Raw genomic sequence first — 15,333 nt, forward strand, 5'->3', positions numbered from 1 at the left:
TACAGGAGGGAGGGTTAAAGCAGTATAGGCTAATGAGGCCAATAAGAGCAAACATTTGAATTTTAAACTGCTTTTGAATAGATATTGTGTACAGATGGGAGCAAATAAGGGGAATGCTTCTTGATGGATATACAGTGAATGGATGTTCTGTGTTACATCTGTGTTACTAAGGTTGCTAGGTTTTCTACAGTGGAAATATCGGCAATGTAGGAACTTCTTTTACTTTATTTCTTCCCTCCATAAGTAGTTGATTCTTTCCCATGTAAAAATTATGTTTCCTTTTGTTAGCATTAATGGTCCTCAATAAACCATGTGTTTTTATCATATCAATGTATGGATGTATTTTTAGCTACTTTATTCATATATACATAGAACATTTAAATCTGCCTTGTCTGCCTTTCAATGTCCTCAGTAATTGTTAGTGTTTGCTGGTCTGCTTTTAATTTATCAAAGCCCTCCTTCCACAGGTGTTGCACAAAACACACAAGCAGCAGAGGTTTCCATACACAAATGTGTACTTGATATGCTTAATGTTCATCTTTATACACACATAGACGTTAGCATGTAAGAAATGTGGAGGGTGTCTATAAATTCAAGGAAACATTTAAGTGCACAGTGATACATAAATACATGGGTATAATACTTTATGTACTTGATAAATATTTCATCCCTATCATAAAGAAAGCTTTTTATCAACGTTGATTGTTTTTTTATTACCTTAAAGTATTGCAGTTGTTTCTCAGCATTCATTGTTCCTTCCTTTTCTTGTCTCAGACAGGAATTGAAGATGAAAAGCTCTGTATCTCTTAGCCACCCTTTCAGTTCTTTGATCCTGACCTCCAGCTGCCTCACCAGGCTTCCGCTTTCAGGAGAGAGCAGGTCACGTGGACCTGACCCACTGTGCCCTGCCATTGTGTCTTGGATCTTCTCTCCTAGGGTTTTCTAAAGCAGTAGATTAAAAACAAAAACAAAAACACCAAGAACAAAAAAACAAAAAATATAGATTAGCTTAGGTACCAAAAATATATCACAGTTTGGCTGGTGACAAGAGCCACCTGGAAGGTGTCTGCTGTACCTGCCACCCCACGACTGACAATCTGTTCGGATTAGGATTTGATTCTTGAGCAATGAGTGTTGTTCTGACTACCACTAGAGGCAATAAGAAGACCTTCTTCACTAATAATTTCCTTCAACAGAAAGGAGCTTTGACCCAAAAGTTCACCACAGTCACTGATAAAAATTCATTTGAATTCTCATGACAGGAGTTTAAAGTAAAAAATTCTCTGCATAAAATTTACAGGAGACAGAAGTTTGAGTTTAAGCAATATACTAAAGAGGCCTAGAGTAGACTGCACATGGAGAGTTCAGTTCCCTTCTTTCGTTTTGTTTTGTGAAATACAATTCCCCAAACATTATGACTGAGGGCTGTTAAGAAGGGAGAGCCTCCTTGGTGCTGTCGTTGATTCTACCTGACCTGGAAATTATGCAACCCCAATTCTTCCCACTTTGCGTTGTGAATGCTGGACTTCCTGAAATATGTTTTAAAATAGGTCTCAATCTACTTTGCCAGAAGCCTGCTTAGATTAACCATTATGGCCCGTAGGTGCAGCAGGGAAGCCTTTTCTCTTCTTTTTGGTGGAAAACACTCTCTTTGGAGGATCAGGAGGAGTTAATCTATAATGATGAATTAAACCTACAAAAATAAGCTTTAAAACACAAATAAAATTAAGTCAACAAACATTCATCTGCTGTGCAGTGTTCTGTAAATAGTATCTTTAGGAGATTGTAACAGAAAAATAGCCTTTCTTGGCAACACCCTTGTATTTTCATGGTGCAAATATTGATAATTTGGAGACCCTCAGTGGAATCCAGATTTAGCTATTGTTTTTATGCTGTAACAAAAGTAGCAGCAGGAGGTGAAATCAATGCCCTTGGAGGGTAGGGTCACAAAAAAGAATTTATTGCCACTTTTTTGTTCTGGAACAGTTTGCAATCATAAATTCTTCATAAACAGAATACTTCAGAGAATGGTCCGTCTTCATAAATATACGACAGAGGACATCAATTTCATTTAATTCACAATTTGTGTCAGCACAGCAGATGCCAATGCCTGCCTTGATAGGGTTGTTTAATATGCAATTGAGACAGAGTAATATGCAGCACAGGGGACAAAATTTCACAGATTAAACTGTACGCACCACTGACATTTCATTCTAATGTATTTCCATTCCACACTGTTCACCTTAGATGAAAGTAATATTAAAAACCATATCCCTCTACTTTACTATTGTTAGAAGTTAAAATCCTTGTCTTTAAATTTTTTTCATGCCAATTAAAATGTAATCATGCCAATTAAAGCAGTGAGCCTCGTGGTGGTGGTGTGGCACAGGTTTTGTTAAAATCTTCCCTCCACCCTTCTCTCCCCAGAAATCATTACAAACCTTGCATATTGTATTCAAACGGTGTTTTTGTTAAAATGGCAACCATTTTTAAGGTATCTGGCTCCTAAAGGATACCTAAATATTCTTTCTTTTTAAAAAATAATATCTTGATTTAAAATTTTTGTCTAGGGAGCAATATTCATGGCATACTTCAAGCAATTTTCAAAAAAGATTATTGCTAATCACTTATCAAATTAGAAATAGATATGTTAAAATACAGCATAGACAGACTATTGCTTTATCTATCAAGCATAAAGTTGCTGCTCTTATCTGTTTAGTAAGCAGTCTTTTAAAATGTCAGATACTAAATACATTTCTCCTGTATGAGATCAATGAATTCTGTAGAATTTAGTAGGTTCTGATTTAAATCACTACATTATAAAATGAAAGCCATTAGTAGTACACTATTGAAAAGTAATGTAACAATAGGTCAGAGTAAAAACTTCTCATGTTTTAAGTTACTTTGTACAACTGCAGAGTGTGGTGAATTTAGATGAGAAAGCAAGGATTTAAACTGCAGTTTTTTAATCACCTAGATTAAGTATGGCATAAACTGCACACTGGCATTCTTCCAAGTCATCAAGGTACATGGAGAGGTTTTTATTCAAAATATTTTTGGAGTATTATTTCTTTTAAAATTAAAAAAAAAAAGAGGCAGGAAAGGGAAGGCATGCAAAATCACGCTCCATAACTGACACCACCCATACTTAGCTGTTATAATTAATCATTTAAGTAATTGACAAATTTAGCTTACCCTTGATTTGAAGTGAAGGCAATTTAGGAGAGAAGTTGATGAAAAAAAAAAAATACAGTTTAACCTCTCTTTCTCTCAGCTGTCTTCCAACAAAAGGACAGTACTGTCTCCTGCACAGTGCCATCCTGGTCTCTGGGTAACAGAATCTCTATATTGCCTTTTTGCCAGATTCTTGCATCTCAGTCTTTGGCTGAGACCCAGCCCATCATTGCGTGAAATGAATTACATGAAACTTTTTTTGGGGGAGGGGGGCTTTTGTTAAAAGTGAGTTGGAAATTGAAGTACAAAACAGAGGCCGATTTAATTCTGCAATTCAGATTTGGGTCAAATTTGCATCTTTGTTTTGGTGGCTTTAGTGTGACTTGAAAGCTGTAGTGACAGCTCCACTTTTCATTTGAAGGGTACAGTAAATAGTTAAACAGTGGATGACTCTAACATGTACCTTCAGAATAAATTCTATTAACATTCATTCAAGCATGACAGTCAGTGTATATCAGATATACTGTATTATAGTTGACTTGGTGCATACCCATAATACGTGGCATATTTTACTTACTTTTTTATGTATTAAAAAACCAAAATTATTAAAAATCTGAAAGGAGACAAGCTCAGAGTAAAAAAAAAAATCAACAGAAGAGGAAAAGCAGTGTTTTTCCCCCCTAATAGCATGAATAGCTTGTTTGAAATGTAGGTAGTGAATTGAAAGAGAGAGATATTTGTGCCTCAAATTAGAAATCAGACAGATAGAGTACTTCACTACACAAAAAATGTACACATAACCTACAAACAGTAATAAAAATGCAAATACCCCAAGCAGTTCCCATTTTTCATTAATTGAATCCACTTTTTCAAGGAGATCATTTGGTAGTAAAACGCCACCTTTCTTCAAAGCTTCAACCTTACTAAGCAGCTCAGTCTTTTTCAGGTCCCTGATGGACATTTCCACACTGTATCGCTAAAACAAGAAGAGAGAAAAGATATCATTAGGGAAAGAGGTGTTCTTAGAACATCTCTGAGTACAGTTGGTGAGGCTCACGGGTGTTAAAAGTTTTTGTTTCCAATATTCTTATGGAGAGGCTAAATCAAGAAACTTGAGCAGTTGAGGAAAATTGCTGATAAGTTAAAAATATATATATTACACATACATAAACATCCTAGATATTCCACTTCGTTGACTAAGATTTATGTCTTTCTAAACTAAAGTTTGTATGTACCTTTGATCTTTATCTTAAAATATTCCAAATAGGAAAATACCTGGTCTAAACGATTTAATGTCACAATTAGTTTGGGTCAACATTTGGCTCCAGAGTACTGCCCACCACTTATCTCTGTCCCCTCAAAGGACCAGGCTCAGAGTGACACAAATAAAATGATTCCTAAAAACTGCATAACTTCGTCTTCATGTTTACAAATCCCATGAATTCTCAGTTAACATTTGTTTTCATTTATCTTTTACTTAAAAATTCTGTGTGAGTTTGGAGAAGACACATAGAGAGGAAAAAGAAAATCAGTGCTTTGAGAATAGTTACAAATCTATGCTTCCTTATTGATTACTGTAAAATGTCCCCAAACATCTCAATCGATTACAGAATCTTCTTCCGCAAAAATACATTGTATTCTAACAAACTGCCAAGTGAGTCTCCCCTAAAAGCTGTTTTGCTAGCAATAGTGTAAGTGCTATTTCATATGACAGTTACTATGGTGATTCTCTTCAAATAACTCTATTTGGATAACTTCACAGTTAGAAAGTCCTATATTATGGACAGCTATAAATGACTGTGGATGTATTTTTTAAATGCGCACATAAAAACACTTCTGAGTAGAAAAACTAGCTTTGGTGAAAGTGTTAAACATATTTTACAATTTTAGCACATTTCCAAATATATACTGGCAATCCCTGGACTTCCTTCTTCAAGTCCTAGAGGTTGGATTATTGAGGTGTGTGGCAGTACTGCACAATTGTCCTAACTAAGCCAGAATGGGCACCTTATCGGATCTAATAAGAAAAGCTTTTGTTCTGGCAGAGTAGGAAATTGGCAAGTTCAAAACATGCCCTAGCACTTCAGTGATTTTATTCACCTTGAAAGCATGATGTTATACAAGATCCCAAACTAAAATACCATTGGAAGCTGCTTAAAGGAAAAGAAGGTGTGAAATGCCTCTTTCGGTTAATAGGTCCTCAGCATTTTCCTGCATATGTTTGCATACTTTTAGTTTCATATTTTAATCTTTCATTTACACTAAACATGCACATCATTTGTATTATGTAAACTTCTCCAAATGTTAGTCATTTGTGGATCACAGAACAAAATGTTTTAAATGAGGTGATTTAAAGCATTTCATAGTATTAATGAATGTTGATAAGGGCGTCAGAGTATCCAAAATTACATGAATATGCATAATGAAAGGAATCAAGGGTTGCTTTAGAGCTCTTTCAGAATTTGGCCCGTGATACATGGGAATTCTGATTGCATTTTCTAACAGCAGGCAATTACCAGGACCACGTTACTCCAACACTCATAAGACACACTGTCCACTCGAGTTTTCTGGACTCAACACTCAACAAGTATTCGAGAAACCTAAACGGTGTTTTATTTTTATCAGAGTGATGACTGGAGGAGAGGGCTTTGTGCAACCAGATTCCCATCTAAAGATGATATTGCTGACAAAGACTTACATAATTAATTTGGTAAGACTTCTCTGACATCATCTTGGGGGAACTAGCATTTCAGGTAAGCAGAAGAATCCTATTCAAATCTTTGGCTTATGCCACATACATTCATTGACAAAGGAAGTCCTCCAGCTGTGCCACTCAGGAGCAGCCTCAACCAGTTAACACTTTGACTTGCAATAAGCTTATCCCCCCTCTGTACCCCAACTTTGAACAGCTCCTACACAGCAGATCAGTCAAGAAAGATAACAGTTTAAATGTGTCCCAGAAAAATGATAGTCTTATAATAATAATAAAAATATTTTTTAAAATTAATTTAATTTTAGACATAATAATTTTCTCTGTGAAATCTAGTGCCAGTAGTCCTGCAACCGCTATTATAAAAGGTTATTACATTAAAAAAAAAACCCTTGTCTTTGTGTACATTCTGTCTTTGTCACCATGTAACCTACTGTATAAAAAGCTTGATGAAAGATGTGATTGATGGACAATGCCTTCAAACTAGAAAAGCTAAGAAAATCCAGCTAATTGTTAGATGTACTGGTATGTGCATGAGAGGCATGAGAATGTCATGTAACTTAGGATGAAAATATTCATTTTAATTTTTGAAACACTCTGACTATGTCATCATGCCACAAGGGGTATATTTTTGTTGATGTTGGTATGATTTTGCTCTTCTCTAACACTTTCAGAAGTGTTACACAGGGACAACCAAGTGCCAGCGCTATCAGTTCTCGGTCATCTTATCAAGTAGAGCTACTTTAGCCTGTGGTGAGAAAATAATTTAATCTTCATATTCATTCCATCCACAGCAGTAAGTGAGCAGAGGCTGCCCCACTGTGTCCTATAGTCTAGGGATGTTGTGATATAGACTGTTCTTCAATAGCCAAAAATGAGATTAACAAAGTTAAAGTCAGATGGCTTTTCTTGAGTGCTAAGGTAAATAAGCATCCAGTATTTAATTTGCCCACCGCACCTGCTGTGGGCCTCTCTGTCTAGTCAAAAATAAAATATACTCTATTGAAAGGGCATATTTACATTATTAAGTGTATTTGCTTGGCCAATTCAATTTTGACTAATGAAGCCTCCTGATAGATATGTGAATGATCTAAATTAAAGACACTCCTATTCTAAATGCCACTTCTGTGTATATATAGAGATATATCAAGAAAACTTTCAAAACAGAGTTAAAAATAACCACAAGCACTAGCTGATCTTTAAAACTAAGAATTGAAGAAGTTTTTAGAAAATTCTTATTCGGGGCTTTTTATGAGCATAAATACTAAAATTGAATTGTAATGCAAAGCCAGCAAAAACAGGATTTCTGAAGTAAATATAATTAGAAATGCATGAAGACTTGATTGAGATAACTTTTTTGACAGTTATGCTAAAGGCTTTTTTCCCTCCTAAAACCTTTTTTTTCTTTTGCTTTTTTTTTTTTTTGTTAAAAATCACACCGAAAATTCTGCCCAAATGGAGACTGGAACAATGCCTTGAAACAGTGTTAATTGTCACCATGGAAACCAGAAGAATAAGCCATTTTGAAACTGGTATAGAAGGCACACATTGAGCAACTCAAGCATTTTTCTGCCTCCCTCAATGTTAAAGAACAAGATGCCTTGTCACTGTGAGGTCAGAGAAAGAAAGCATCATGAAAGGGATGGCGATGCTTACTGTCTGGTAAATAAAAAAATAAAAAATAAACTACATACAGCTAATGCTATAAGTCCCTACCCAGTGAATCTTTTTGAAAGAGAAAGATCATCAAAAGATGGCCAGGATTGGGGGATGGATTCCACCTAAGCAAAACTTCAGGGCTATATTATGTGAACCTTGCCCCCAAAGCTCCCTGGGAATTCTGCTGTTGTAATAAAACTTCAGAAGAGGAAAGAAAAAAGGCAGCATGATGGAATTCAAAATAATGCTCTAAAAGCACACAGAGAGATTAAGACATCTATTGTAAGACTTTTGTATGGTGCTTCTGTTGGTTATGCTGAAAAGAGACCAGACATTGCTGAGCGGAGAGTGAAGTTTTGGCTACGAGAAACACAAGAATTAAACCAAAGAATTTTCTTGATTATTAGAATAGGGCTGTCAGATTCTGTGTCTTCAGGGTTTGAGTGTTTACATCTTACACTGTATTTTAACTGGGCTTTATGTGACTTTGTATTAGGAAGAGTTAAAGGAAAATGATCTAGTTACTAGAATAACAGTTCGACTATCTTTCCCCGGGCAGAGTAATGTTGTAAACACCTGTATATCCAGCATAATCTCCTTACCCATAAACACACAACAGAGAGACAGAGAAAATACATTAAGGAATAAAAATGTAGTATAGTCTATTGACAAGAAAGCTTATGCTAGGAGCACACCTAAACCCCAAACTATTGGCAAAATTATGTGTGAAAATATGCATTTTTGCACAAAAACGCAGGGATGCTTCTGTCTATGACTCCCATATTGTGTTTTCCGGCTAGTGTTTGCCCTCCGCATGCAAGGCTTCATGGTGGCCCCTCAGCAAGTCCATGCCTAATGCCATTCAGTGGTGAACAAAGAGTCTTTTTATATGAAAGTCCAGGGTCCACAGCTCAGCTGTACATGCCGAGTGCAGGAATCTGCTAGAGGCCAGTGTCCCCTTTACAGCAGCTCTTGCGCTGCCCCCTTTTTTAGAACACCAGTGTCCAGCATCTCACAATGCATATGATGTTTCACATTGAGCCAGTATCACCAACACTTAGGGAAGATGTTCAAGATTGAAGAAGAGGGTTCAAGCCCAAGACAAATAATAGTCTTTATTTCTTGCAAACTCCTTGTATTTTACCATTAGCAATTTATGGCGAATAATTGCACAGAGAAATTATAAAGACTCCTACAATTGTCCTTGTAAATTAATAATAGGCTTTCTTGATTGGGATAAATCTGCTGCTGAGCCTTTGGAAAAATTAAAAAGTGCAATGTCATTTAAAATTGCCAGAACTCGCACAGCAAATTACATCTGAGGTTAAGAATTGAGTTTTCCCCCCTCTTCTAGCTTATTCCATTTGCATGATCTGGAAATCACATTACATTGGCCATGTATTGTTAATTGGACATAGATTGCATTATCTTTAATATAAATCAAACTACAAATATTAAAATGAATTGCAAATTCCCTAATAGAAGATCATAAAACAATCTTTTTTAAAGTATCTCCCATTAATAATTTAATTCCAATTATATCACTCAGAAAACTTAAGTAGGAAACCTGGCAACTTATTTCTCCAATCATTCCTTTTACATAACAAATACCTAAGCCTTTTAAAATAAATACCCAGAGCAAAATTCACTGTTACAGAACAAAAATAAAAACAATAACTGAAAACTTTTCAGTGACAATTTCAAGAAAAATGCTGCATAAGAATATCAAGTCTGCCTGACTTGTTCTTTCCCTACCCAGGTCAAGGGCAAGAAAAAAGTCTCCTACAGAGAAGATTTACTAAGTTTAAGAACTATTGTAATCATACTCTCTAAAATTATCAAATTGATTATTCTTCTATTTATTTCTTAAAAGATTCTCCAGCTCCTTGGATTTTTCTATACATTTGATATCTTTCTGAAGCCTTTGCATGGTCTTTAATGAGTTTATATTAAATATTTAATACTGTTTAGGGCATATCCTCTACTACCAAAAACAGTTATATTCCCAGCAGTCCCACTGTTTCAGGCAGAGGACTTGATTGATCCTCCTAGCCTGAATTGAGTAGAATGAAAAGAAGCAGTTGGAAAATAGCTGCAATCATTTAATGCAGATGACCTCTGACAGCCTCGCAGCTCTTCTATCTGAACAGAAATTTGCATGGGGTCTCTGTGCAGAGGAACAATGTAACCTAAATGGTAGACAATCTTTATTCTAATGAAGTGGGTGTCAAGGTCAATGTAAAACTGCAATGATAAATGGTGCACCACTAGGCAAGAGAAGTTGCATAGGCATTGTAGTGCTTTCACATTAATTGAAGACTGAAATGCACTGCGTGAAAAGCACAAGCCTCCCTTTTCACCATAATGTGTTAATGCGCCAGTGCCGAAATGATTTCTTCAAGATGTTTGCCTGTTGACATGTATCTTATTGCAAAAATAACGCATATATGAAATTACGGCACAAAATGGACATTTTCAGAATTTAGCTTTTCCCCTGAATATAATTACAAAAATCTAAATAAAATATCCTCCAACAATGCCCTGACACCTAATGTAATTCTTTTGATCCCCCTTCCTTTTCTTTTTCTATTTAGACCTGTCTTTAATTAGTTTTAACCAGCAACCTTTTAAAGAAGCCTTCGATGGGTACTTTCATACTGAGCGAACTGTAAAAGAGGACCAAGGAGTGGGGAATCATTCAATACTATTTTCTCCCTTATTTTTAAGTTTTCTGCTTAGTCTGCATTTAGGTTCTTCAGGTGTTGTTTGTTCCGAATAAAAATGTAATGAAAAGCCCATGGTTTGCAAAAGAAAATAACTAGTTTCTAGAGTGAGAAGTAAAAAACTATAATCTGGTCATTTGACATTGCCAAAATGACTATATAGCAATAATTATACCATTTCTTTAGTTGATCTAGTAATTTTGTGACAGTCAATTTTTTTCTTCATATGAAAATAGGGACAGTAAGCTGCTTTTAAAAAATCCTCATCTACTTAAGCCTGTAAAGGGGACATTGTTTGCTAATACACTCATTAGCAACCAAGCATTTTAAGTTCATCAATTAAACAGGAAATGGAGTTGTACCATTAGTCACAATTTGCTAAAATACTGATAAGAGCGTATTACTAATCATGTGAGAAACATTGCCAGGCTCAACCCATAATATGTTATAAACTGGATGCATTTTTATGGTTGACTTTTTTTTTCTGATTCCGGTAGATTCTGTGATTTAGTCACCTTTCACGACACTAAGCTTCCTGCAACAAATAGATTTTAATAATGGAACTACAGTTATACTAGTCAGGAATGGTCTGTAAGTCTTTTGGTCTGCAGTCTTGGAGACTAGACTACTGGTGTGATTTACTATAAAATAAATGATATTGCTAGTTTGCAACCCTGATGTAAAAACAAACTGTCTCAAATAGAAACCAACATTCCTGAGATGGTAATTTGGAGGAAAAAAAAAATCTCAACATGAAGGAGGATAGTGAAAAAGAAAAAAAAGTTACTGATGAAACTGTTTAAAAAACTGTACAGCTTCATCTGTGTGTGATTTGTCAGGTCTGAAGCTTTGACGTGCCCAAGGGGCAGACCCCAGCGGGGAGTAGGCTGCCGAGCTAAATAGCTGTGAAAGAAGTCTTAATGTAGGATGGAATTCAAACTAACCTTGACATGACCTCGGGAAAAATATGCAAAAAGTAAAATGAATGCACTCTGCAAGATACATCCTAATTTTGTGGTGGAGCTGGTTAGTTTTACAAACATAACTGAGACCTTAAAAGAAAAATAGAAAGCGACTAAAAGGGGAAAACTTTGGAATTCAGGCAAAAAAAAAAAAGTAAGCAGGCATGATGTGTTACGGTGAAGGCATGTGAACCATTTGGAAAGAATCCAAATAAAAACCCACACCGAACAATATTGTTGTCAGCCTGTCTATTCAGGAAAATTGTTTTTTTTTTTTTAGGTTGAATATAAATGACACAAAGCCAAGATTACATCATTGCATTACAAAGTCTGTTGTGGCTTTTAGCTGAACAAGCCCCTCAGATCTATTGGTTTAGGACAGTAATTCAGTAAGGAGGTTTTAATGTGTTATTTTTCCTGCAGTGTCAATAAAAAAGAAATAGAAGAATTTAAGAAAGAAATACTGTGGGTACTCTCTAGTTTCTTTCTTGCTTTTAATCTGTATTTGATAAGTCAAACTCAAATTTTAGTTGATGCACTGAGTCTTGACTCGACTTTGTATATTTTGCCTATTTTGAAGTGATCGGCTTAGGTGGAAGGCATTTGTTCTAGCTCCCCAGCCAAGAACTGGCTAACTCATTGGATATATGGAAATTTTAATTGAGTGTCAACTTGTGTAGAAATTCAATCCTATTACCTCCTCAATGCAATTTTGTAGCAATACCAGTTATTTACTACACTACTAACCAGATTTTAAACATAATTAAATTGCTAAGAACATACATCCCAAATCTAATGACTTAAATCCCTTTAGCAAGGATGTGAATTCCTGCATCAGGTATATATGCTTCTATTAGATTTTCATAAGCATAAAGTGAGCAGAAGGATGCAGTCATTTAGTGCAGAAGTGCAAGGAGTTTTGCTAAGAACCTGTTGAACAGCTGTTTATAAAGATCACTGCTTAATGGATATGCATGCCATAGGGCTCTTTTTTTGGTTCAGTCTTAGTCAATATTTTTAATAGTGAACATATGAAAGTAAAATTTGTATATGGCATGTTGATTAGATTGCCAGATTATACTAATCTCACTGATCAGTCTAACATGGTGGCTTTCAAACTACCAATGGTTGCTACTGCTGGTTCAAAATTCCTGAATATTTATCAATCAGCTCTGAGAAGCTGGTACAAACAGCTCCAGCACCCTACTTACTACTTGACAGCTAATGTAAAGGAGATGAGCATAGATAAGTCATCTTCTTTCATACTCTAGCTACTGTCAGTGTCGTAGAAAAAGAGAACTACTTTCTCTACCAAAAGAAATTGCATGTGATGATTACTAACATTTGATTCCACCAAAGGGGAAATAAGAGGAAGCATGTGGATTATGGAGGATGGGAGAGCACAAGTTCTACTACTCAGCTGTGCCAACTGTTTCTATGTGGGAATAGGGCTTCAATGTGGCTTCTATATGGTCAGGCACATATTGGGAGAGAAGACAGAGTACATATATTTTATGTGAAATCTCATCTTTTTCATATGTTGAATTAAAACTTTTTAACACTGTGCAGTCCAAACGTTGTCCCTGAGTTAGATCTGAATTTCTGGGCAACTACTTCACAGTGTCTATTTTAGATGATGATATTCAACTCCAAAGGGAACACAACAGACCTGCTGGCATACTACATTAACTCTAATAAGGAGATAGGACAGATTTAAGCCAGACAGGGTTAATATCATCCCCTCTCCCACCAAAAATAAATAAATAAATAAAATAAAATAACAAACAAACAGAATCTGCACAAAGAATGGAGGTGACTAGGCTTCAGCTATCTTTTTTTTTTTTTTTTTTTTTTTGGTCTTTTTGCCTGTTCTAGGGCCGCATCTGCGGCATATGGAGGTTCCCAGGCTAGGGGCTGAATCGGAGCTGTGGCCACCAGCCTATACCACAGCCACAGCAACATGGGATCCGAGCCGTGTGTGCAACCTATACCACAGCTCACGCAACGCCAGATCCTTAACCCACTGAGCAAGGCCAGGGATCGAACTTGCAACCTTGTGGTTCCTAGTCGGATTCGTTAACCACTGAGCCATGACGGGAACTCCAGCTTCAGCTATCTTTAGGTCCAATGAGGCAACAGACAGTGAAAGGAATGTAAAAAAAAAAAAATTAAATATAATTTGGGGCTGCACTGAGACAAACACAAGGTCAAAAATAAGAAAGGTCACAGACAGATCAGCTTGACTGGGGTTTACTAGGCTCAAACCTGCAGTCCTGGTTCTTGTTGGGTTCCATACTCCAAGAGGGACCTAAGCAATGTATTAAATATCCAAAGGAGAGCACTTAAGGAAGGGAGAAGATTCAAAGAAAACAGAAGAACATGTTAGCAGATTTGGAATATTTAAAGGACTTAATTCAAAACATTAATTGGTTTCATTTGACCGCAGAGGTTCGGCCTGGGATCAAAGACTAAAGCATAAGAAGAAATGAAGCTTGGGTGATAATGAGCTCTCACTCACTAGAATTATTCAGAGATCAAAAATCTTTTTGGTTGGGATATTTTATGGGACAATGAAGAACTGAGTGAGGATTGGTCTAGAAGATAGTCTAGAATTCCTCTCTATTCTATAAAGTTGAGCTTCTTTAGGCCCACATTCACTAGATCAGCCATAATTATCACATGCCAAGACTGAAAAACATCAAGGTAAGGAGAGGCTGTCATTTGCTAGATAAGACTCAAATATAAGATTCTCATGCAGAGAAACCCAGGAGAAAAACAATGGAGCAAAGACACAACCACATAAAAACGAGAGCTATACATCTAAACTCAAACACAGAGAACAAAGAGAAAATGCAAGGTTAACTGAAAATGCTCATATCATCCTCACTCTGTCCTAGTTTAGAGTCATAGTTCATTGAATTTGAGGATTACCTGAATTTAAGGAAATCTGCTGGGTCCTTTTTTCTGCTATTTTTTAGGAAATGTCTACTATATAATTTATGCAATTAGGTCCATATGTCAACAAGTCCTTCCTGTAGATTTTTTAAAAATACATAAATTTCACAAATGCTACTCTCAAAAATTTTCTCCTAACGATATAGAACTTTCTCTAACAGATATCTAAGAATGTGTTATAACCCCTGCTGCCAACAGTGTGGGCATAATGGTAATTTCTCATCCATGCTATGAAACTTCATGGTTGTGTTGTATTATGTTGAAAATCTGCACATCTCAACGGGTTTTCTGTGCATTCCAATGCACTTCAGTGACGATGTGGATCATTGCCATAATACATCATGACTGTTCTAATTACGGTTTCATTATGATATACCCTATCAGGGCTGTTGTAATGTCATGTCAGCACATAGTAAGAATAGTTATACAATTATGTAATATCTGTTAGAGTATGCAATGCAGGATGGAAAAAGAGACATGAGAAGCAGCAATTAATGTAATGAAACTCAGAGTTCTCCTTCAAAAAAGTTTCCAATTTAAAAGTACCACTTCTTTGGTTTTCTATCTTCCAACCTAAACAGACACTTCCAAACATATCTATGTTCCTTTAATTGGATACTACTATACAATTTAATATAGATTTGTTTTTTTAATAAAGCAAAATAAGAAAAGGGAAATCCTTGACTCTAAGCTGTTTTCTATATGTCACAAAAGAATAAGATTCACCTAATATATGCTACTAGAAATCAAGTAAAAATTTACACATAGTAAATTAAAGTCTACTGAAGGCTTACTATTTTTGTTTTGTTTGTTTTGTCTTTCTGCAATTTCTTGGGCTGTTCCCACGGCATATGGAGGTTCCCAGGCTAGGGGTCGAATTGGAGCTGTAGCCACCAGCCTACACCAGAGCCACAGCAATGTGGGACCCGAGCCGTGACTGCAACCTACACCACAGCTCACGGCAATGCCAGATCCTTAACCCACAGAGCAAGGCCAGGGATTGAACCTCCAACCTCATGGTTCCTAGTCGGATTCGTTAACCACTGAGCCACGACGATGGGAACTCCTGAAGGCTTACTATTATGCAAACTTCAAATACAATGTCACATTCTTCTATTGTCCTTGATCTCTTGCATAGACTTAGAATTTC

General features: G+C 36.1%; 1 protein-coding gene across 15 annotated transcripts in view; it reads right to left on the minus strand.

Annotated features, from left to right (window-relative positions):
* AKAP6 (A-kinase anchoring protein 6) overlaps nucleotides 1-15,333 on the minus strand; it is a 458,273-nt gene that overhangs the window by 76,107 nt on the left and 366,833 nt on the right. For 14 of the 15 annotated variants that reach the window (XM_084968956.1, XM_084968955.1, XM_021099869.2 and 11 more), the window contains 2 exons: nucleotides 4,004-4,150; nucleotides 718-942 (listed from right to left, as the gene is read on the minus strand). In XM_084968956.1, coding sequence (XP_084825082.1) covers nucleotides 718-942; nucleotides 4,004-4,150 — 372 coding nt within the window. Of the gene's footprint in view, nucleotides 1-717; nucleotides 943-3,195; nucleotides 3,331-4,003; nucleotides 4,151-15,333 lie in introns of those variants that run through there. The other variant, XM_084968959.1, reaches the window with a different exon arrangement.

The sequence above is a fragment of the Sus scrofa genome, chromosome 7, assembly GCF_054392235.1.
Source record: "Sus scrofa isolate SSC_HxYL_T2T_F1_AM1 chromosome 7, Sscrofa_HxYL_maternal_Yorkshire_Landrace_v2.0, whole genome shotgun sequence".
Lineage (NCBI taxonomy): Eukaryota > Metazoa > Chordata > Mammalia > Artiodactyla > Suidae > Sus > Sus scrofa.